Raw genomic sequence first — 23,908 nt, forward strand, 5'->3', positions numbered from 1 at the left:
TTTGTTCTTGGAAAGCGAGAACTTTAAACCATTTTCTGTGTGGAAGGGAAACACCTACCGAGTTCGGGGCTGTCTTGGATGTGACAGCGAATAAAGATACTCCGGGCACTTTCTCGTGCTCGGAGGCTTTGATGGTGGCCACCACGAAGCTTGTGTGCAGGAGCTGGGTCTGCTGCAGGCTCCTCTCACTGCTTGAGGCTCTCAGCTAGCCAGGACCCCTCGGAGCAGTGATTTGGGAGCCACCACCCACCTGGGATGCTCTGGGCCGTGAATTCAAGCTGTCGCTTCCAGTCCGGAAGACGATCCTCAGCTGGATGGGAGAAGCTCTGCGCCTGCTGGAGGCACCGTCTCTGCAGAAGTCATCCGGAGCTTTCACAAGGTTACGGGAGCCAGTGTTTGCTGCGAATGCGTCCCTGGTGCTTGCGCAAGGGCTCGAGACGGTGCTCTTGCCGGCGCCCATAGCTGGGGGCATCGCTCGGCCGTACTGTTCTGGTAGTTCTGCCCGGCTCCAACGTGAAACAGGAATCCTCGAATCCAGGTGCCATCCGCTGGGGCTCCAGGTGCCAGCACCACCCCGCGGCACGCGCTTGCCTCGCACATCTGCGGACTCCGCCTTCCTTAAGGACCAGACACCAAGACGCGCCCTTTTCCCCTCTACCTGCAGATGGACACCTGCTGCTGCTCCAGCTTGCTAAAATGACCTCCCCCGTGGCTTCTCACGCCAGCTCGGCACTGGAAAGGAAGAGAGAAATGACACAACAGGAGGCGAAGGCGTCATTTATTCCACCAAAGGAGCAAAAGTACCCACCAAACTGGGAGCTGGAGGGCCAGCGGCTGCGGGGAGGGCTCAGCCCATCATCGATAGTGATGGTTTGGATGTTGCCCTCTGCCGTGGGGTAGGCGCCTGAGGGGACCGTGGTCCCCGCGACGCAGCGCTGGCGCAAGCAGAGGAGCCAGGATGGGTCCCGGGCAATGGAAATTGGCCAAGAAATTCAGAAAGGGGAATGAAACCGGACTATAAACACCACGAATCACCTTGGGGCGGGCGCAGCCAGCATTAAATCTGCAACAGAAAGCAAAATTGTAACTTTCAACACAGAAAGTTTGAGATAGCTTTTTTCCCCTGTTAAAAATATAGCGAGACGGAAGAGTCTTGATTAGCTCAAGTGTCGAACTGACCGAGAACTTAAGATCAGTTGAAAATCCACGGGGTCACCCTGGCTTGCTTTTGTGCACGTCCTTTTTCATCCTCATCTGTCTTTTCATTCCTGGTTTGGAAGAAGCAGGCACGGGGCGTGCTGCAGTTCCTGCCCGTGAGACACCACTAACTTGCACTCCTCGGCTTCTCAGGCACCCCCTGAACTCTTTTACCCAACCCCATCCTGCCGCCTGTATCGCTCCATCAAACCGCACGCTGCCCGATCGCTCCATCACAGCCTTGTGCCGGACGCCCCAAAATCTCCCTGTGCCCATCGGTGGAGGCATCTGGGTGATGCTCTGAGGCTGGGGCCGCACCTGGCCCTGTGCCCCGCGCCGGGGATGGACCAGAGCCCCTTCCCGACGTGCCTCCGGGGGCACGGTGACGCTCGAGCGCCGACGGGGCGAAGGTGGCGATGGGCAAGGAGCGGACGCTTCCCCCACTGACCACGCTCACACAGCAAGTTGCAGCTGTAGTTTTATTTCCTTTTGTGAAAAATAACAGGGTTTCAAGGGGAAAACCCTCCCCCACCCAGGGCTCAGCCCTGGATCCCGCCCACCCCAGCATGACTGCGGGAAGGAGCAGGGCCGACGGCGCGGCATCCTCAGGGCAGGATCCGGCTCCTCGCTGCGAGGGAGCGAAGGCGATCGCTGTGGCTGGGGGCAGAGCCGCAGGACGGGAGGACTTGGGAGCGTCCGGAGGCACCGGGTCAGCAGCCGGTGTTCCTGCTCTTGCCTCCAGGACGGAGCGCCGGCGCCGGCTCAACTCCCACCACGTCCGGTGCCGGCATTGCCTGTGCACGGCAGTGCCGGGCCATGGGCAGCGATGGGCCCTGCGGCGGCGACGGGCCCTCGGCCCGCGCCCACGGTCAGCTCGCAGGAGGTTTCCATCAGTGGCAGCTTGCGGAGGGTTTATTTTCTTTTTTTTTTTTTCCTTTTTTCCTTTTTTTTAATAAAAACAGTCTTTAGGTCGACTGCTGGCAGCAGCTCTGAGCAGAAAGCCCCTTCCTCCAGAGTCTGCTTACAAAAGAGTTCAGAAAGGGTCAAATATTGACCAATAATGGTTTTGGCTGCATTTGAATCTTGATTGTGGCTTCTGCAATGTACAGCAGGGAGGGGACGGATGGGACGGGACGAGGGGGGACGAGTTTTTCCCTTAGTCAGCAGGTTTGGTGACCAGGGAAAGGGGCTGCGTTTGCAGCACGGCCAGGGCAGCCTGCGGGGACGGGATGGCAGCCGCAAAGGACGGAGGCGAGGACAAAAGAGCCGTGGAGGGCACCGAGGTGAAGGGGATGGGTCTGGAGAGGAGCGAGGGTGGGCTGCCGAGGCTCGAGGAGGAGGAGGAGGAAGAGGAGGAAGAGGAGGCGGCTTTGCCCGAGAGGAAGGCGGCCGAATGCACAGTGAGCTGAGCCCTGGCCTCGGGCTTGGTGGTGAGCGAGAGGGGCTGAGCCTGTTCGGAGTGGGTGGCAGCCGGCGCGGCCGGGGATGCCAAGGCAGCTGACGGCGTGGCAGGCGAATCCAGCATGCTGCCATGGGAGGACGCGGGGCTGTCGCACGGTTTCTCGGCTGGCAGGTACTGCACGCACGGCTTCTTGCTCTTGGATGCCAGGGAGCCTGCGAGCGATGGAGGACAGCGTGAGCGGCCAAAAGCCAGAGGAGGGAGGAGGCTGGCAGGGGGGATACTCACTCTCCGTGTCATGGCTTTGCTGCTGGGCCAGCTTCTCTCGCTTTCTCTTCTTTTTCTTGCCCTGGAAAATATGATAAAGTCCTTAACGTGGCTTTCTGTCACTAGAGAGCCCTTGGGGGCTGCTCGACGCATGAGACCGCAGAGGGGAACAGGGCTGACGGTGCCCCAGAGCAGCTCACAGGGATGCAGGAGCTGCTGAGGGTGGCAGAGCGCTCCCCAGGGACGCAGCGCCATCGTCCACCACCCAAACCCCGACCTCCCACCAGCCAAGGCGCCTGGGAGAGGAGCCATCTGGGAACCCCGCAAGGGGTCAGGCGGGGAGACCTCCTCCGGGCCAGTCCGCGTGGCCGCGGGGCTTGGCGGGGCTGCACTTACGTAGTTGTCCCGCGCCGACCACGTCGGGTAGAGCTGCGAGTGCAGCTGCCGCTCTTTCCGCGCGAGCTCGTAGTACTTTGCCTGCTCCTCCCGCGACAGCGAGTGCCACTGCAGGGGGGAGAAGAGACCACGCTGCAAACCCCAAAGTCACGCTGCAAACCCCAAAGCCATGCTGCAGACCCCCAACACCATGCTGCAAACCCCAAAGCCATGCTGCAGACCCCCAACACCATGCTGCAAACCCCAAAGCCATGCTGCAGACCCCAAAGCCATGCTGCAGACCCCCAACACCATGCTGAAGACCCCCAAAGCCATGCTGCAGACCCCCAACACCATGCTGCAAACCCCAAAAGCCATGCTGCAAACCCCAAAGCCATGCTGCAGACCCCAAAGGCCATGCTGCAGACCCCAAAAGCCATGCTGCAAACCCCAAAGCCATGCTGCAGACCCCAAAGGCCATGCTGCAGACCCCAAAAGCCATGCTGCAAACCCCAAAGCCATGCTGCAAACCCCAAAAGCCATGCTGCAGACCCCAAAGCCATGCTGCAAACCCCAAAGCCATGCTGCAGACCCCAAAGGCCATGCTGCAGACCCCAAAGCCATGCTGCAAACCCCAAAAGCCATGCTGCAGACCCCAAAGGCCATGCTGCAGACCCCAAAGCCATGCTGCAGACCCCAAGGTCATGCTGCAAACCCAAAAGCCCACTGCTGGCCCCGAGGACACGCTGCCCTGGGGCTGCAGGGCCCCCAGCCAGCCCCAGCACGTTGCCATCCCGTTGCCACCCAGGTCCCCACGAGCTCCCTGGGACCTCCGGGCTGGAGATGCCCCAGGACAAGGGATCAAGCCATGGGGAGAGGTGGAATAAAGGGGGCTGAAAGCCATTTCAAGGTCACAAACGGGCAGCACGTGGGCGCTAAGCCAGAGCTGAGATGCCCGTACCCGTCTGCCCAGGATCTGGTTGATGGCAGCACTCTCCTTCAGCGTGCACTCGGCCACCACCTTGGCCCTCATCTCCTTCATGTACAACATGAAGGCATTGAGCGGCTTCTTGATGTGGGGTTTCTTCTCCTCTTCCTTCTTCACAGTGACGGGGGATTTCCTGCAACGAGCAAGATGATCAGGACCTGCTGATGCTCTGGGGACGAGCTCCCGTCCCCGGGGCCATCCCTTCCCGTCCCCGACTCACGAGTTGCCGCCGGGGCTGACGCTGGGCTGGGTGGGTTCCTGCTTCACAATGGGTGAGACGATGGTCGGGTGTGGGATGCCCGACGGGTGCAGCCCGTGGGTGGGCGGTGGGACCATGTGTGGGGAGAAACGGCTGGACATCAAACTGCAGCGGGAGTGGGAGGGGAGGGCTCGTCAGCTCCCCACGGGCACCAACAGCCCTCAGTTTCCACTCCAAATCCTCCTGAGAACCTCCTGGGTTAAAAGACCACCAGCCCCAGCCCAGCTGGGGTCCGGTTTTACACTGGATCCTGCCCCAACTTGCAGGATGGTGACATGGACCCAGCCTAAGCAGTTCCCTGAGCCCATGGGACGTTGCTTTTCCCCCACAGAATCTCCCGTGGGGACTACCTGCACCCTCCCAGGTGTATTTTCAGCTGAGGATGCCACCGCAACCTCCTGGGGCCGGTCCGTGCCCGTGGAGAGCAGGGCGTCCCGGGAGCGCCCGCTGCCAATGCTGCATCGCCCTCAGGGAAGCGGCCAAAAACCCGCTGCCGGAGCCAGGACACCCAAGGAGGGTCCGTCATCCCAGCCGAGACCCACCTGGACATGGAGGCGTTCATGGCGAGGGCAGGGTAGGGGTGCCGAAAGCCGCCGGGAGGGATGGAGTACACGGGCTGTCCTTGCCTGCAAATGCACCAGCTTTAGTGGACAAAATATCCCTCCCCAATTCACGGGGGCCCTCGGACCGCTCCGTGGCTGATCTCCATCCCACAGATTCCCAAGATTTCCAGTGCTGGGGAGTCCCTCCCTTCCCAACCCCTGGAGCTCTTGGCATCCCACCACTCTTGATAAAGCAGATAAAATGGGAAGAGGCGGAGGCTCTCAGGGGGATGTGGGGCTCAGGGGGACGTGGGGCTCACAGGACCTGCCCGGGGACAGGGGCACGGAGGAGGAAGTGATCCCCCAGCCCAGGGTCGAGCCCACCCTTACTGCGGCACGAGCCAGCCCAGGGGGTGCGGGATCTGGCCCACGGCTCCTGGCGACAGCGGGTAATAGGGGGGCAGCTCGGACGGGTGCGGCGGCCGTGGGATTCCTGTGGAGGGAGGGAGGGACCAAGGAGAAGTGGCATTAAAACATGGACATGGCAGCCTCCGAGCACCCTGTCTGCCCCTGAGTGCCCCACCTCCCTCCAAGCACCCCATCTGCCCCAGAGAGTCCCATCTGCCTCCCAGTTCCCCATCTCTCTCCGAGCATCCTGTGTGCTGCTGATCACCCCATCTCCCTCTGAGCACCCCGTCTCCCTCCGAGCACCCCGTCTCCCTCCGAGCACCCCATCTGCCTCCGAGCACCCCGTCTCCCTCCGAGCACCCCATCTGCCTCTGAGCATCCCATCTGCTGCTGAGCACCCCGTCTGCATCGCAGCACCCCATCTCTCTCTGAGCATCCTGTCTGCTGCCATCACATCTCCCTCCGAGCACCCCGTCTCTCCCTGTCTGCAGCAAAAAGGCGAGGATGCTGAGATAGCCATAACAGAGACCTGGAGGGATCCCCACGCACCCCAGCCAAGCCTGTGACCAGGCAAGGACCCCACCCCTGACACCAGCCGCGTGCCCTTCCCACCACACAAGGACCAGGCTGTGAAAACCATGCGGGAAGCAGAGGGGCCATCCGCTGGAGAGCACCCCATTCTCAGGACGGCATCGATACCGTCACCCTCCCCCTGCTCACCCAAACGTGTCTGGTGCCACGTCCCACCCCTGCTCTCACCCGTCTTTGGGTCGATCTCCGGTGAGAGGTGGCCAGGCGGCGAGCCTGGCGAGAAGTGGTCATTGCTGTAGGTGATGAGCGGCGTCAGCGGGTGCATGTGATGGGCGTGCTGCACCACCGGGACCTTGTTTGACTGTGGGGCAGCGAGGAAGAGCATGTGGGAGTGTGAAACAATGGCCACCCCCCGCAAAAACCCACCCTGTGGGCATCGTATCGGCATCACAGGGGGCTGGAGCGGGATTTCCCCCTGAGAACCCCTTCAGCCCCACGGGATTTGGCTGCTCTTACCAAGTGCGCGGGCGAGGGCGAGCGGCTGTCCTTCAGCGTGGCACCGGCGGGCACGTCCAGCAGCGGCCACTTCATCTGCAGGTACTGCAGGAGAGCCGGGCTGACGCCCTCCTCCAGCCCCCCAAAACCCCCCAGCCCCAACACGTCCCCCCCAGCCCCCGCTGCACGCTTGGCTGGGAACACCCCAACGCATGGAGGGCTCTGGGGGCTGCTGGCAAAGGGCTTTTGGGGGCACACAAGACTGTTTTCAGCCCTTACAGACCCCGTAAATGGTGCAAAGCCCCAAATGATATGAAACCCCAAATCCCAAACCCCAAATCTCTGCCCCAAATGGTGCAAAGCCCCAGACCCCAAATCCCTGCCCCAGATGGTACAAATCCCAACCCCTGCTCGGTGCTGTCTTGTTCAGTAGCCACGAGCCCCCACCTGGCCTCCTCACAATTCCTGACACCACCTTTCCCTACTCCAAAACCAGATTTTTTGGGACACGGCGATGCCTGGAGCAGCACACCACAAGCCATGATCGCCCGTGCCCTCCCTGTCCCTGGTCCCTGGGGCACCAGCCCCGAATTTCTGGAGTGTGAGAAACCAGCCCCATATCGCAACGAGGGATGGGGGGAGAGGCAAATACAGGGCTTTTTCTTTGGCTTTTCCCCCCTCCCTGGCTTAAACCTGGCTGCAGCACACAGGTTTGTCTCCCTGGCACTGGACGTAAGTGGCCCCCGAAAGAAAGGTGCTTTGTGTTGTGTTTTGCGGCAGAGAGGGGCCGGAGGCATTTCCCGGCAGACGGCGGGAGGGAGGTGCGTCCCGCGAGATGCCGGCGCTGGGGAATGTGGCCTGGACGGGCTGCAGCTGCGCGCAGGAATTTCCCTGCCGTACAAACCTTCCTGATCCGAAGCAGCTGGAAGGAAAACCCAGCGAGGAGCTGCAGGGAGTATTAACTCTTCCCTGGCTGGACAGAGGCATCCGCGCCTGCATTGCCTCCTGCAGCCCCCCAGAGCATCCTGTGTCCCCCCACAGCATCACCTCCTGCTTTTCCCCAGTCTTGAGCATCCCTCCCGCATCTCCAGCATCCACCCTGTAACCCCTCCTGCACCTCCAGCATCCCCCCGCCCCTCCAGTACCCCCCCCATCTCCAGTATCCCCTCCTCCATCCCCAGTATCCCCCTCCTGCATCTCCAGTAACCCACCCTCCTTCTCCAGTAATCCCTCCTATGTCTCCAGGATCCCTCCCAGCATATCCAGTACTCCCCCCCGGTGTCCAGTATCCCCCCTCCATCTCCAGCACCCCCCAGCACCCCCGCACTCGGCCGCACCACCGCTGGGCGTCCAGCGCCTCTGGGTGACCCCGCATCGCGGCCCAGCAGCCCGGCCAAGCTGGGAGAAGACGCGGCGCTGCCCGTGGGGACAATCCCACCAACAATCTGAGGCCACCCTGTGCCGACGGCAGCGCCACGAGGGCACCGCAGGAAACCCCGCCGGCTGCAACACGGTCCCGACAAAGCCCGATATGAGGATTTCCCATGACCCAGCCGCTCCTGCAGCCAACAGCACGGGGAATCCCCTAAAAACCTGCTTCACCGCCTAAACCAGGCACCCCACGTCCAAGCCCCATCCCGCACACAGGGATGCTCCAGCATCCCGGTCCCGATGCCTCCGCGCGTTCTCCCCGAGGAGATTTTTGACACCACCGGGATAACAGCAGCGAGGCGGACCCGTCGGTGCCGGGGAGCTGTAACCGGATCTGGCCCTCGGCCGTTGCTCCGAAGGCCGGTTGCGGAGGAGGCAGGGAGCCAGGGCGCCGCGCGCACTCGGAGCACGCTTGGTATGTGAGCGGCCCCGTGACCTGCGCGGGCTCGCGCCGTGACCTGCCGCACACCCCGCGCTCCCAAGTACAGTAGGAGCCGTTTCCTGAAGTGCTGCCTTTGATGCATCCTCCAAATCTGGGTGATCAAAGGCGACGGGCTGTGGTGGGGAAGCCCCGGGGCCTGGCTGCCGTACAACTCCGGGCCGGTTCCAAACAGCTGAGTGCTGCTGCTGCCGCCCCGCGTGCCACCAAAGCTGCAGCGTGGCGTTGACAGGGAGAGGGTTTCGGCTAGAGATGCTCCCAGGCTGGCTGCGGTGACATCCGCGGCTGGGGTGATGTCTGAGGTGCCCCAACATCCCCATGGCCATAACTGGGTGCTGCCTGAGGTGCCCAGAGCATCCTTTTGTCCATGCTGGGGTGATGCATGAGGTGCTCTCAGCATACCCATGGCCATGCCAGGGTGAGGTTCAAGGTGCCCCAACATCCCCGTGGCCATGCCAGGGTGACGCCTGGGACACGCCGACATGCCCATCGCTGCACCGAGTCAACGCACCGGGTGCCCAGGGCATCCCTGTGGCTGGGCTTGGATGATGCACAAGATGTCCTGACATCCCTTTGACCGCCACGAGATGTCCTGAGCATCCCCGTGGCTGTGCTCGGGTGACACACGAGATGTCCCGGCACCCCCACGACCATGTATGAGGTGCCCGGAGCATCCCTGCACCGATGCCAGGGTGACATACGGGACAGCCCAACCTCCCCGTGGCTGTACCGGTCCAAGACACGAGACGCCCTGAGCATCCCCACGGCTGCACTGGGACAACACACGACATATGCCGACACCCCCGTGCCCGGGGCGATACCCGAGGTGCCCCAAGCATCCCCACAGCCACGCTCGGATGATGCACACAGTACCCAACTATCCCTACCACCGTGCCGGGGTGATGCCACCCATGGTGCCCCCGCCATGCCGGGTTCCGCGCCGGGGTGAGGCGGGAGATGCCCCCCATGTCCCTGACGGGTGCCTTCAGCTCCGCCTCGCCGTCCCCTGCCCGCTGCCCCCATCACAAAGGGGACTTTCTCATCTATTCTGTAAGCGGAGAAGCCGCTGGGGGACAGCGGCTGGGGAAAGGCCGCGTATATAAAAGGCTGCTTCTCATTTTGAAGCCATTTCAGGAGGCCGGGGAGGGGAGAGGAAGGGGGGACCCTTTCAAAATATACAAAGAGCGGGGGGGAGCTGGCGAACGGTTCAGTGGTAATGTGGAAAAATGAAGCCCCCCTCAGCCCCCCGCCCCTTCCATTGGCCCCAGCCTGGACACAGCTCCCACTGTACCACCACGTGCAGGAACCACGCGCGAGCGGCAGATTGGAGCTATTAAAAAAAAAAAAAAAAAAGAAGAAAATAGTTGAAAATCGGTCACATTCCAGAGAGATTAGAGCAAGTTCTGGTTCCTCGTTACCAGCCACCCCCCAATTAAAAGCAGGGAGTTAACCCCTTCTCTGCCGGAGCTGTAGGACCACAATAAAGCCTCCTGTCTGTCCGTCCGTCCCCTCCCCGGGGTGCGGTGAGCCCCCACCAGCAGACAGCCACCCCGCGGCCCCAGCAGCCGGAGGAAGGGCTGGCGGCGGCATGCCAGGGGCCGGGGTGCCGGGGTGGGGGTCGCGCCGCGTGGCAGCAGCGGCATTTCGCCTCCGCGCTCGGGGAGGAGGTGCAAACGCCACAGGATCCCCTAATGCCCAATTACGGTCTTTAATGAGCGGATTTCCTCTCCTCTTCCGCATGTGGGGCTCAATCCCGGCTGGGACGTTTTCCCTGGGAAGGGGGAAAAGCACCGCTGGAAAAGTCCTGGCTGGCGGCAGGGCTGGTGTCGTGTGCCCCGGCGTTACGTGTCTGGCATTACGTGTCCCACCGTTGCGTGTCCTGGTGCGGCATGACGTGGCTTCACGTGTCCCAGCACCTTGTGTCTTGGTGTTGCATGTCCCCGGATTGCGTGTCCTGCTGTTGCGCGTCCCAACATCTCACGTCCCAAGGTTGCATGTCCCCGCATCATGTGTCTTGCCATCACATGGATCGTATGTCCCAGGACTGCGTATCGCGGCGTTGCACATCCCAGCGCTGTGTGTTTTGGTGTTGCATGTCCGGCACCGCGTGCCCCAGCATCGCGTGTCCTCCTGACGTTGCGCATCCCGGCGTTGCACATCCCGACATCGCTCATCCCGAAGTTGCGTGCCCCAGCGAGGCGGCACAGGGTCGCAGCAGGCTCCTCTCTGCTGGGCTCGAAGGCTCAGGCTCTGCAGCCACCAGCCTCTCGTTTGGGGAGAGAAACGGTCTGTTTGGGACCTGAGCCGATGTTTTTTTCCAGGTGAAATGGTACCCGCAGGCGCCGGGGATGGAAAGCCCCCGTGCTGGCTTTTCCCTTTGCCTGCGCGTGCTCCAGCCCCGAGATGACCCGGCAGGAACCACCGTGGAGAAGGTCCACGCGGTGCCGGCACCCGGCCACTCCAGCCCCATCCCCAAAACCCCGCGGGCAAGCTGGAAATCGTCCGGGGAAGCATCCCACTGGCACGTCCCCAGCGTCCATCCCTCCCACGCCACCTCCGTCCCTGGGCGCAGCCTGGGGCAGGCGGTAGTGGGGGGATAGTGACCCCAAATTGCCCGTCCCCACGACGTCCCCTTTTCCAGCCCGAATTTCCAGGGCTTTGCAAAGCCTCCGGGCTCAGCAAGCCCGAACGCGGCCCTGCCGCAGCCCCCGCTGACCCCCCCCAGCCGTCCTCGCTCCCAGCCTGTTTACACAGCTGTGGGATAACTGACAGCTCACCCTTCCCCCTCCCACCTCTGCTCCGGCCCTTTTTCCCCAAAATATATCCCAAAATCATGCTGGGGGGAGAAGGAAAAGGCCGAGCATTGGGGCAGCAAATGGGCTTTTGTGGGATGTTTAATGGAACCCCTGAAAATCTTCATCTGGGTGTTGGATGCTCCGGTCCCCCCAGCATCCCAAAATGCTGGCGCTGAGCAGCACCACCAGCTCGTCTGGGTTAAAACTGATTATATTTGGCTCCTAACAGCTCAGGGGGTCAGAGAGGTGCGATTTTTGAGAGAAATGGGTTTTCTACATTGCCTTATTTGATAAAACTTTGTGCCTGGGAGCAAAAAGCTGGACACCCCACACCCCCCCGAAATCTACCCCAGCAGGAGATTCCAGGGCTGCAAACCTGCGAATGAGGTTTTGGTGCAAAGCAGGATGTGGGGAGGGGTCTGCAGGTGGTGAGCCTCAAAACGGGATAGAAACTAGGGGAGGGGGAAGGGGAAAGAGGGGGGAAGGGGGGGGAAGAAAGGGGAAGAGAGGAGGAAAACCAGGGAGGAAGGGGTGGAAGGGGAGAAATGGGGGGGAAAGGGGGAAAGAAAAGGGGAGGAGAGAAAAGGCTGTGGGGGAAAGGGGGAGGAAAAAGGGGGGTAGGAAAAAGGGGGGGAGGAAAAAGGCCTTCCTGAAGGTGATAACAGACCAAGAAAAGTGAGTTCCACTTAGAGGGAAAAGGCAAGCGAATGGGTCAGCAGCGCACCAGCCGCGGGGGTTCTGGTCCCCTTGGAGTGGGAAATGGAGGCAAGGAAGGGGCCGGGAAGAAATGGAAAGAGGGACTCAGTTTCTCGCCTTCCTGTGCTGGGTGTCAGGTGTCCTTCGAGCTCGAATAAATCACCTTAACACCCAAGAAAAGGGGGAAAAACCCAAAAAGCATCCTGGCCCCGCACAGCCCATCGCCCGTCCCACATCCCTGTGCGGGGAGCTGCCGCGTTCCGCTTCCCCGCGGATAATTAGGGAGGGAGAAATCCCAATTACAGCTGGGATTTACAGCCCAAGAAACAAGCCGTAAATCCTCGCCCCCCCCCCCCCCCTCCACCTCGCTCCCCTCTGAGCCGCTTCCCAGCCAAATAATCTCCTCCAGATGTTGGCTGTGAATGCCGGGATGGCAGTTTCCAGTGGGGACGAATCCTTTTGGGGGGTCTCCCACATCCCTACATCCCACCAAGGAGAACCCCAATAATTCCTGGTGGGGTTATTTCTTTTCCTATCAGGGTTCAGGGTTTTTAAAGGGCTGCAAAGGGGCAATATGGGGCACGATGCTGCGTCTCAGCTCGTCCCCACAGCTCACAGCGGTCCCTCCTGGCATTTCTAGGGTGGCACAAGCCAGGCAAAGGCTGTCGCAGGTGGGGACACTGATCTGGGAGTGAGAATGGTGCAGCGCTGGGAGTTCGCAGCCCCTCAAGAGAGGATGCCTGACTGTTCCCACACCGCAGCCCAAACCCATCAGCCGGTGGCACACGGACGCTGGCATGAACCGGGCAGGAAATGCCAACGGCGCTGGGATGGAAAACCAGAAATAAACGCTGGGAGCTGAAAAATATGCCAAAAAAACCCCATCTGGGATGAGCTCGGAGAGGTGGTGCTTAAAGCTGACCTTGTCTCTAGCCACGGATCCCCACGTCACCACGCTGGGGATGGGGGTGGCATCTGCTGATCAGCTTGGCCCCGGCTGCGGCTCTGCAGAGGAAGGTGGCCGGGGAAAGGCGGGGTGGGAGGGATGGTAGGAAGCAGGGTGAAGCTGGTGGGGGCTGGAGCATCGCCAGGATGCTGGCCAAGCTGCCTTGTGGGCAGCCCACGGGGACCTTGGCATGGGGATGCTACCCCGAGCATCCTCCATGTGCAGACGTGCCACGAGCATCCCTCGCCCACGGGCGCCACGAGCATCCCTCGCCCACGGGCGCCACGAGCATCCCTCACCGATGGGCGCCGCGAGCATCCCTCATCCATGGGCGCCGTGAGCATCCCTCGCCCATGGGCGCCGTGAGCATCCCTCGCCCATGGGTGCCACGAGCATCCCTCATCCATGGGCGCCACGAGCATCCCTCGCCGATGGGCGCCACGAGCATCCCTCATCCATGGGCGCCACGAGCATCCCTCGCCCACGGGCGCCACGAGCATCCCTCGCCCACGGGCGCCACGAGCATCCCTCGCCGATGGGCGCCACGAGCATCCCTCACCCATGGGCGCCACGAGCATCCCTCGCCCACGGGCGCCACGAGCATCCCTCACCCATGGGCGCCACGAGCATCCCTCGCCCATGGGCGCCACGAGCATCCCTCACCGATGGGCGCCGCGAGCATCCCTCGCCCATGGGCGCCACGAGCATCCCTCATCCATGGGCGCCACGAGCATCCCTCGCCCATGGGCGCCACGAGCATCCCTCATCCATGGGTGACACGAGCATCCCTCGCCCATGGGCGACACGAGCATCCCTCATCCATGGGTGACACGAGCATCCCTCGCCCATGGGCGACACGAGCATCCCTCATCCATGGGTGACACGAGCATCCCTCGCCCATGGGCGACACGAGCATCCCTCATCCATGGGCGCCACGAGCATCCCTCGCCGATGGGCGCCGCGAGCATCCCTCGCCCATGGGTGCCACGAGCATCCCTCGCCCATGGGCGCCACGAGCATCCCTCGCCCATGGGCGCCACGAGCATCCCTCGCCCATGGGCACCACGAGCATCCCTCGCCCATGGGCGCCACGAGCATCCCTCATCCATGGGCGCCGCGAGCATCCCTCATCCATGGGTGACACGAGCATCCCTCGCCCATGGGCGCCGCGAGCATCCCTCGCCCATGGGTGACACGAGCATCCCTCGCCCATGGGCGCCGCGAGCATCCCTCACCCATGGGCGCCACGAGCATCCCTCACCCATGGGCACCGCGAGCATCCCTCGCCCATGGGCGCCGCGAGCATCCCTCGCCCATGGGCGCCATGAGCATCCCTCATCCATGGGCGCCACGAGCATCCCTCATCCATGGGCGACACGAGCATCCCTCGCCCATGGGCGACACGAGCATCCCTCGCCCACGGGCGCCACGAGCATCCCTCGCCCATGGGCGCCGCGAGCATCCCTCGCCCATGGGCGCCACGAGCATCCCTCATCCATGGGCGCCACGAGCATCCCTCATCCATGGGCGACACGAGCATCCCTCGCCCATGGGCGACACGAGCATCCCTCGCCCACGGGCGCCACGAGCATCCCTCGCCCATGGGCGCCACAAGCATCCCTCGCCCATGGGCGCCACGAGCATCCCTCGCCCATGGGCGCCACGAGCATCCCTCATCCATGGGTGCCACGAGCATCCCTCGCCCATGGGCGCCACGAGCATCCCTCATCCATGGGCGCCACGAGCATCCCTCGCCCATGGGCGCCACGAGCATCCCTCATCCATGGGCGCCACGAGCATCCCTCGCCCATGGGCGCCACGAGCATCCCTCACCCATGGGCGCCACGAGCATCCCTCGCCCATGGGCGCCACGAGCATCCCTCATCCATGGGCGCCACGAGCATCCCTCGCCCATGGGCGCCACGAGCATCCCTCACCCATGGGCGCCACGAGCATCCCTCGCCCATGGGCGCCACAAGCATCCCTCACCCATGGGTGCCACGAGCATCCCTCGCCCATGGGCGCCACGAGCATCCCTCAACAATGGTCACCATGAGCATCCCTCGCCCATGGGTGCCACGAGCATCCCTCGCCCATGGGCGCCACGAGCATCCCTCAACAGTGGGTGCCATGAGCATCCCTCACCCATGGATGCCATGAGCATCCCTCACCCATGGGTGCCATGAGCATCCCTCATCTATGGGCGCCGCGAGCATCCCTCATCCATGGGTGACACGAGCATCCCTCATCCATGGGCGCCACGAGCATCCCTCGCCCATGGGTGCCACAAGCATCCCTCGCCCATGGGTGCCACGAGCATCCCTCGCCCATGGGCGCCACGAGCATCCCTCAACAATGGTCACCACGAGCATCCCTCGCCCATGGGTGCCACGAGCATCCCTCGCCCATGGGTGCCACGAGCATCCCTCGCCCATGGGCGCCACGAGCATCCCTCAACAGTGGGTGCCATGAGCATCCCTCACCCATGGATGCCATGAGCATCCCTCGCCCATGGGTGCCATGAGCATCCCTCGCCCATGGGCGCCACGAGCATCCCTCATCCATGGGTGCCACGAGCATCCCTCAACAATGGTCACCACGAGCATCCCTCGCCCATGGGCGCCACGAGCATCCCTCAACAATGGTCACCACGAGCATCCCTCGCCCATGGGCGCCACGAGCATCCCTCATCCATGGGCGCCACGAGCATCCCTCACCCATGGGTGCCACGAGCATCCCTTGCCCATGGGTGCCGCGAGCATCCCTCACCCATGGGTGCCACAAGCATCCCTCACCCATGGGTGCCACAAGCATCCCTCGCCCATGGGCGCCACGAGCATCCCTCGCCCATGGGTGCCACAAGCATCCCTCATGCATGCACCCAGCCACTGAAAAAGAAACACGGGCGCACGCCGGGAACGCAGACCGCCAGCAGTTCCCTCCCCGCTCCCCAAACCTGGCGGCAACAAGTTTTCCCCCCCGCTGCCCCAAGGCTTTTGTCTGCAGCTTTCAGCTCCCGTCCATCACGCTGAATGGCTCCATTCATCCCGCGTTCAGGCGGCGGCTGCATCCGCCGGGGGATCCCAGCGGGCGCAAAGGGCTCATCCCCGCCCTGGCGAAAAAAATCCCACCATCTCCAAAACCCCCCGCTGGAGCATCCTTGGTTTTGGGGGGACACAACACACGACATCCAGCCGGGGAAGGCGTTTTAACACACTTTTGCACGTGTAAAATCTTTAAGATCCCATCCAAAGTATGTGGATGATGGAAAAAGTCACTTGAAGCCACACTGTCGCAGGAGTTTGGGGTGAAGGGGGTCCCGTCGCAGTGCCACGCACCCACTGGCCACAAACCCCATGATTTGGGGGGCTGACACCTCCGGGGATGCATCTCTGCATCCTGCCAGGCAACGCTGCGCCCAGGCTCAGGGGAGCACCAAGGGAGTCCCGTACCCCCAGCAGCACCCATGGGACAACGGGGCGGGTCCTGTACCCCCAGCAGCACCCATGGGACAACGGGGGGGGGTCCTGTACCCCCTGGCAGCACCCATGGGACAACAGGGGGAGTCCTGTAACCCTGGCAGCACCCGTGGGACACCAGCTCACCCAGCATTACAGCGTGCCTACCTCCCCTACCCTCTGCCATGCCTCCAGGTGGGATTCCCAGGGCTCAGAGGTTCCCAGGGCACACACAGGGTGACATCACTGCCAAAAAAACACCCCAAAGAAAGAAGCCAGCCGTGAAACCACACACCATCCTCACCCCTTCCTCCTACTCCTCCCTGGGGTACCTTCACCCAGCCCATCACACCCCAACCCATCCCCTCTCCCCCAAAACACCCTCAAACCCTGATACGAGCAGAGAGACAGGACGCAGCGCACGCCCAACCTCCCCCTGCCCTTAACCCTCCTCTTCCTCCAGCCGGGATGCGCTGGGCGCTTCTCGCCGGGTTCCTCTTTCCCCCACTCCCGCCAGCGACTTCAAGGAAGAAAAACTAATGAAAAGCAGCTGCTCAGAATACCAGAAAGATGATGAATGCGCGTTAAGTCCCCTTAACAAAACCAGGTCTTATGAGAGTCGCCTGGAGCACTTACTTCATTGCTTTAATTTGGGAATCGTGTTGGAAAAGGGAGGGAGGAGGGAGAGGTTGGGGGGGTTTAGTGGAAACCTCCTGGAGGTCTCATTTAGTCCCCCATGTCCCCCCCCTCAAAAAAAAAACAAAAAACCAGGGTAATTAGCCGAATAGCATAATTAAGGAGGAGACATAAAGGGGCCATTGTGTGCGAAGGCTCAACAGGCAGGAGCACCTCCGTGAGGGGAAACTGAGGCACGGGGAGGGTTTGCTGCCGGGAGGGATGTGATCGGCCCGGCAGCTGTGCGGGGTGAGAGGAAGAAGCCAAAAAGTGTGAAAAATCCTTTTTTTTTCCTTAATATTTTCCAGGTGGGGAAGGCAGCCCATGCCGCTGCTGGGAGGGGGGGGGAAATCCCAAATAAACCAGCAAATCCCAAGGAGGTGCCTGGAGCTCGACTGGCGAAGGACGAAGTCAGAGGATGCCGAGCACCAAGCGAGCCCCTGCAGCCAAAAAAATCCCCCCCCGACCCACCACCTCCATCCCGCATCCCGATGAGCGCACGCCAAAACCCTCCCCGCTCAGCCGGAGCCGCCGCCGGAGCCTCCAGCAAGACCCGCCTGGTTTTCGGAGCAACCCCTTTTCTTGCCAAAAATCTATATTTTAATCATTTTTCTTGGCAGCCGCATGGTTAAGAGGATATATTTTCTTTTGCAGACAGATATGCCTCTGTATTGCAGCCCGCGTGGGGATCGCGAGCTCATCTCAGGAATGGGGAAAAAAAAGCCGAAACAAGCCCAGGTTATAGGGTTTTTTTTCCCTCATTTATTTTGGGACCGCAACCCGCCGATGTGCATTAATTACACCAGCATGCATTAATTACACCGGCGTGGCATTGTTGCAGGGCGTGGGGGGCTGTTTGGGTGCCTCGGCTGAATTTCCACGCCTGAGGAAGGTTCGGGTTTATTTAAACACTCGCCTCCAGACTCGAATTCCTGGGGTTAAACTGCCTTTTTTATTATTATTATTATTTTGGAGGGGGGAAATAATGACAATCCCGTGTGAGGAGGTTTTTTTATCCGCCAACGCATGGTCTCGCCTTCGCCTCCTCTCGCCTTCGCCTCCCCAGCAGTGCCCGTCCGGTTTGGGGATGCTGAGGGGCCGGTTCCCATCCCTTCCCCTCCCCAAGCCAGGGATCGGAGGACACCAGGGACTGGACAAGGATACCAGGGTGCGGTTTTGCCCCGGTAGCGATCCGGCTTGTTCTGGGCTCGGGATAAAAACACGTTGGCTCCAAATGATCCTGATGGGATGGATCCGGCGCCGCGGCGGCAGGGGTTTGCGTCCGCCCAGCTCAGGGTGCCGGTGCTCGCCTGGAGCTTTTCCTTTCCATCCTGCCTTGGGTACCCTTGTGGTTTTGGGAATCACAGCTCCCATGCTCCTAAGGAACCAAACCCAGCCTCGGGGTCCCCAATTCCTGATTCCTGGTGTGCTCCTGGGGGAAACCAGGCTAAAACGCTGCTCCAAATGGCAATGCCATCATAACACCCTGCCAAACTCCTCCATCGGCTTAGAGGAGCCTGAAAAAATACCCCCCCTGGCCAGGAATCGCCAGAAAAATGATACCGGAGGGGACACCCCAAATTTTAGGGTCCCATTTGAAAATTACACGGACGATATTGGAGCCGAGTGATTTAATCCAGCAAAAGGGCAGGAATACCCCTTCGCTTCGGTGCCTGGCGGGTTTGCGTGGGGATGGAGGCAATTATCCTGCTTCAGGGAGTGGAGAAATGCAAAAAGAGCCGGCGTGGCTGCCCGTTACTCCAAAAAACCAAGTCCTCCAGCGGTTTCGCCGCTGCCAGGTCCAACACCTGCACCTGTGGATCCCCAGCATCCTTCGCCCCCCCCCGGCTGCCTCCTCGGAGCATCTCCCAGGCACGGAGATTTGCAGGGCTTTGGAATCTTCCTTTTTCAAGCGGTTCAACCCACAGCCCCCCAGCTGAGGGATGGCAAGGATGCTACGGCCACTGGGATGGCCGGATCCTGCGGATCAGCTCATTTCCTCCAGCGGCTGTGGCGGGGGGGGGGGAAAGAAGGAAACAGGAAAAAAAAAGCTCCCAGGGCTGCTTGGTGGCCTCCCGCCTCCTACCACCTCTGCGCTTCACGTGTCGGGTCTTGCCTTGAAGCCTCCCGGGACGAGGGCGGGCGGCGGATTTGCCGGCGCAGAGCTCGGTGCCCTCGGGAGATGCTGCCGTGCGGGGACGCTGCGCCCAGCCAGATCCGGCGCAGGCTCGGGGACGCTGCGCCCGCTGCGATGCAGCCCGGGCTCGCCAGCATCGTGATGTCCCGGGAGCCAGGGGGGGTGATCCCTGAGCCGCTGTTTTGGCGGACCACGTGGGAAGGGGGAGTTTTGCTGACCAGCGCAGAGCTCAGATGCTTTCATCGCATGAGTGGCTGCAGGATACAGCGGGGCCTCACCCTGCCCTGGCAGCACAGCAAATTCAGCTCCAAAAGCCACCTCTGGTAGCATCAAGACATGACGTATGCCCGCAAAATCCTCCCAGAACCCCAAGTTTGCTCCTGGTGCGAAGCCCCTCACTTGCTCGGCGCCCCGGGCTCGGCTCTGCACAAAACTGCCCCAAATCCAGTGGGATTCGGCCCCGATCTGGGGCTTTCCCATCCCCACTCATCCCTCCGGTCCTTTTCCAGGTTCAACATCAACCAGGGTCCAAAACCAGGATGCAACATCAGCTCCTCTCCCAGCCCCTTTTCATTAATCCCTCTTTCTGGGATTCATTAAATCATCGTTAGTCGCTGTTTTCTATGAATCCCAACCCCTCTCCCTTTTAATTATCCCTTATTCTTCACCGGTATTTGGGATCGGGGCCAGTTGTGCATCATCTCCGAAACATAATAACACCAGAAGTGACAAATTGGGAATAGACCCTCCATCCGGCACCCGGCCGCTGGCCAGACGCAAGGAAGTCTCTCCAATCCCCCACCCTCCCCGGCCCGGGATTTACGCTCGACGGCCATTCAAACCAGTTGCTTCCAATAAAGCAAAAGCAAGGAAACCTCTCCCCAGAAAATCTAGAGAACTTTCCACACAACACCACCAGAAGCCAGGATCCCGGCCGGCCAGCTCGGGATTTTAAGCCATTTTAATTTGCCATCCTATATATATATTCCGTACGGTAACGCAGCTTCCTCTAGAGCCCGGGGAACAACAACGTGCTTAAAACCATCAGGTGTCACCACCACGGAGCCAGAAATACACCCAGAGAACCACGAGCGTGACGCGATGCTCCAGCCCAGGATGCGGCGGGTACCAGAGCCAGGGACCGCATCCCCGCCGGGGGGCAGAGAAACCCCCCCGGGATGCCATCGGGGTACCGGGGAGGGGAAACTGAGGCAGGTCAGAGCCCTGTATGGCACGGCTTGTGTTTAGAAAATAGGTTTATATTTCTAAAATAGGCTTCTACCTCTAGATTAGCTTCACGCTTCCAGACCAAGTGGGTGTTTGGAATGGTTTGGGTGCAGACGGATGCTGGCGAGGCTGGGGGGCCTCAATCCCACTCTCTTTTGCCCCCCCCCCCCCCCATCTCATGCTCGCTCAATTTGCTTAATCAGTTTTCTAAACGCCAAAGGAGGGACAGACAATGTCAGCCCATTAAGAGCTTTAAAAAGTCGAAGGGAGTCCTTTTAAATGAGAAAAGCGGCGCAGCAGCTCAGGGTCAGGTTTCGGGGCCCGGGGCGAGGCTGCCCCCCCAGCTTCCCACCCCCCCCCCGGGGTGCACCTCCCCTGGAAGGGGCAAGGTGAACCAAAAAACCCAATTTCTTCCCTTTTTTTTTTTTTTTTTTTTTAGCACCGGGCAGTTGCTTTCCTTCGGGACGGGGCGGGAGGCTTGGCCGGAGCCGAAGTGGGGGCCGAGCATCCCTAAAAAGGGGGCGCGGGGGGATCCCGGGGGGGGGTCGGGGGGCACTTACGGTGCGGGCGCCACCGGGGGAGAGGGCTCCATTGGCGAGGTAGGGGCTGCCCAGCTCGGGGAGCATCAGGAAGGGGTAGCCGGGGTAGGGGGGGCCCTTAAAAAAACCCCCATCTTGTTGTCGTCTGACCACTGGGGAGAGAAGTGGGGGGGTCAGGAGGTGGCGGAGGGGGGGAATGCTCCTGGGGGGGGGCAAGGATGGGATCATGGGGGAGCCATGGGTAGGTCCCTCTGGGGGTGCCCAAGTCCCTGGGGGGTCGTCCGTGGTTCGAGGGGAGTGAGGGGGGTCGCGGTCCCCGCGGGAGCGGGGTCCAAGCACCCGTTCTTCCGGTGGGGGTCTCGGTTGCAGAGACGGGGGGTGGTGGTCATGGGTCTGAGTCCCCCACTTGGGGGGGCCTGGATAGGTCCCTCTGGGGGTACCCAAGCCCCTTGGGGGGGGTCCCTGGTTCTTCTTGGGGGGCTCCCAGCTGCTGGGGGGGAGCGCGACCCCCGCGGGACGAGTGGTCCCGGTTGCAATGGGTGGGGGTCTGCGCTGGCGGCGGGGAGCGGGGGGTTCCGAGCCATGTTCCTCCGGGGGGGTGGGGGAGTGAGGGGCACTGACCCATCCGCGGGGAAGCGACGGGGGACCGGTTACCGGGGAGGGGGCGGGACTTGGGGGGGTCAGGCTCACATCGGGGGCGGGGGCGCGCGTCGGGACCGGTTCCTCCGGTGGAGGGGAGGCGGAGAACACGGGGGGGGGGGGACGGACACGGGGGGGAACACAGGGGGGTCCCGCCCGCAGCCGGGGGCGGAAACAAAGAACTTGAGAAGTGTCGGATGGTCCCGGGGGGATGCGGCGGGGAGCGGGAGCGGGGTGGGGGGAAGGGGCGCGGGGCGGGGGGGGCGCGGGAGCGGGGCCGGTACCTTCTGCCAAATAGTCCCGCGGCTTCTGGAAAGTTTCCCGGGGCTGCGGGGGCCGCTCCGCCTGCGGGGAGAGCGCGGTGAGCGGGGCCGGGCGGGGGTCGCCGCCCCCCCCCCCCCCCGACATCCCCCGGGCTCACCTCGGAGTCGGAGCCGGTGCCGGTGCCGGTGCCGGTACCGCGGTTCTCGGTCTCGCTGACCAGGGAGGACTTGAGCTCGTCCAGGTCCCCGTGGGCCGAGCCGCGCCCCGCGCCCTTGTCCTGCTCCTCGCCCTCGTCCTGGAAGGCGATGAGCTCGTCGGGGGCCCCCAGGTCGTCCCCCCCCGCCGGTTCCAGCTGCGGCATGGTGGGGGTCCGGCCCCGCCGCCCGCTCCGGCACCGCCGGGCCCCCGCCGCCGCCGCCGCCGCCGCCGCCCGGGAGGGTCGGGAATGCGCGGGGCGGCGGGGGGAGGAGGAGCCCGGCTGCAAACCGACACCGCGGGGCAGGGCAGGGCTCTCGCACCGCCCCGCCACCGGCCCCGCCGCCCGGCCCGGCCCGGCCCCGCGCCCGGAGGATCGGCCCACAGGGCGCCGGCCGGCGGTGGGGGCTCCCCGGCACCACCCGCGGCCCCCCAGCCCTTCCAGGGGCTCCCCGGCTCCTCCGGGGTCCCCCCAGCCCACCCGCGGTCTTCCCACCCCATCCAGGGACCCCGACCCTGTCCGTGTCCCTCCATCCCGCACAGGTCCCCCCATCCCGTCCGGATTCCCCCATCCCGTCCAGGGTCCCCCCATCCCGTCTGAGACGCCCCACCCCATCCGGGTCCCCCCACCCCATCGGGATCCCCCCAGCCCACCCGCGGTCTCCCCATCCCATCCAGGGACCCCGATCCCATCCGTGTCCCTCCATCCTACCCAGGTCCCCCCATCCCATCTGGATCCTCCCATCCCACACTGGGTCCCCCCCCCATACTATGCAGCCTCCCCCATTCTGCCCAGGGACCCCCCCATCCTCTCTGAGTCCCTCCACCCCATCTGGATCCATCCATCTCACCCAGGGTCCCCCCACCCCATCCGAGTCTCTCCCCCCCCTCCAGGTCCCTCCACACATTGTGAGCCCCACCTTCCTGTCCAGGGTCCCCTCATCTCATCCAGAGTTCCTCTACCCCCTCCAGGGTACCCCACCGGAGGTTCCCCATCCCACCCAGGGTGTCACCTCCCACATGGGTGTCCCCATCCCACCCAGGCTGACACCTCCCAGGGGTACACCCATCCTGCTTAAGTTGTCCCTACCCTGCCCCATCCTATTCAGGTGTCCCCATCGATCTGGGTGACCCTGTCCCACCCAAGGTGCCCCCATCCCACCAGGGGCCTGCTGGGGTGCCCCTATCCCATTTGGGTTCCTCCATGTAGCTGGAGAACCCCCACCCCACCCAGGGTGACCCTGTCCCTCCAGGGTCGCCCCATCCCACTGAGGTGGCCCCTCCTATCCATGTGTCCCCACACACCTGGATGTCCCCAAGCTGCCCAGGTGTTCCCATCCCACCAGGGTGCCCTGGTCACCCACATCAGCGGGGGGCTCAGAGGGGGCTTCCAGTCGTGCCCCACACCGGGGCAGGGTGCCAGGGTCCCACCACGGCACCCGTGCAGCTCCAAGCCAGCCTGGAGGACAGACCCATTGGAAAACCCTTTTTCCCCCCTTTTCCTCGCAGGGTGGGCTCGTCGCCCTGTGACGGGGACACATGGGTGGGATGGATGCTCACCCCACTGCCCACCACCCGAGGGACTTTCAGGATGGCACCAAAGAGGGCTTCGTCCAGCATCCCCAAGCAATTGCCTTCACCCCATCCCACCGCCCGCAGCCTGACTGTGACCTTCCACCTCCAGCCGGACCTGCCACCTCCCCATTTTACCAGATACCGAGAAGAATCCCCAAATCCCCCCGGGGCCACAAGCCTCTCCCCACCCCTCCCCGCCGGGCCGGCAGCCCCTTGCTCCGCTCCACAAAGGTTCTTCAGTTGCTTTGCCTGAAATACTCCATGAAAAGGCTTTTGTAACATCTAAATAACTGGTGACCCCGGTCCCCCCTGCCCAAGTTTCTCAAGGAACAGCGAGAGGCAGCTGCAGGGTATCGTGCTGGCCGGCCCTTCCCCGCTCCCAGTCCTCCAGATGTTTTATTACCCTGCTTTTAATTAACATTTCCATCCAT

General features: G+C 62.5%; 1 protein-coding gene across 1 annotated transcript; it reads right to left on the reverse strand.

The window, feature by feature from the left end:
• Positions 1–1,662: 1,662 nt before the first annotated feature.
• TCF7L1 (transcription factor 7 like 1) lies at positions 1,663–22,154 on the reverse strand. The gene is made up of 12 exons (XM_075117428.1): positions 21,865–22,154; positions 21,728–21,788; positions 20,826–20,956; positions 6,483–6,566; positions 6,195–6,327; positions 5,418–5,520; positions 5,028–5,111; positions 4,447–4,590; positions 4,200–4,359; positions 3,260–3,367; positions 2,885–2,945; positions 1,663–2,811 (listed from the first exon to the last, which is right to left on the reverse strand). Exons 1-12 carry the CDS (start codon positions 22,066–22,068, stop codon positions 2,354–2,356), a joined length of 1,731 nt encoding a protein of 576 aa, XP_074973529.1. The 5' UTR covers positions 22,069–22,154; the 3' UTR covers positions 1,663–2,353.
• Between the last annotated feature and the right edge of the window lie 1,754 nt (positions 22,155–23,908).

The sequence above is a fragment of the Phalacrocorax aristotelis genome, chromosome 24, assembly GCF_949628215.1.
Source record: "Phalacrocorax aristotelis chromosome 24, bGulAri2.1, whole genome shotgun sequence".
In the NCBI taxonomy this organism is placed as follows: domain Eukaryota; kingdom Metazoa; phylum Chordata; class Aves; order Suliformes; family Phalacrocoracidae; genus Phalacrocorax; species Phalacrocorax aristotelis.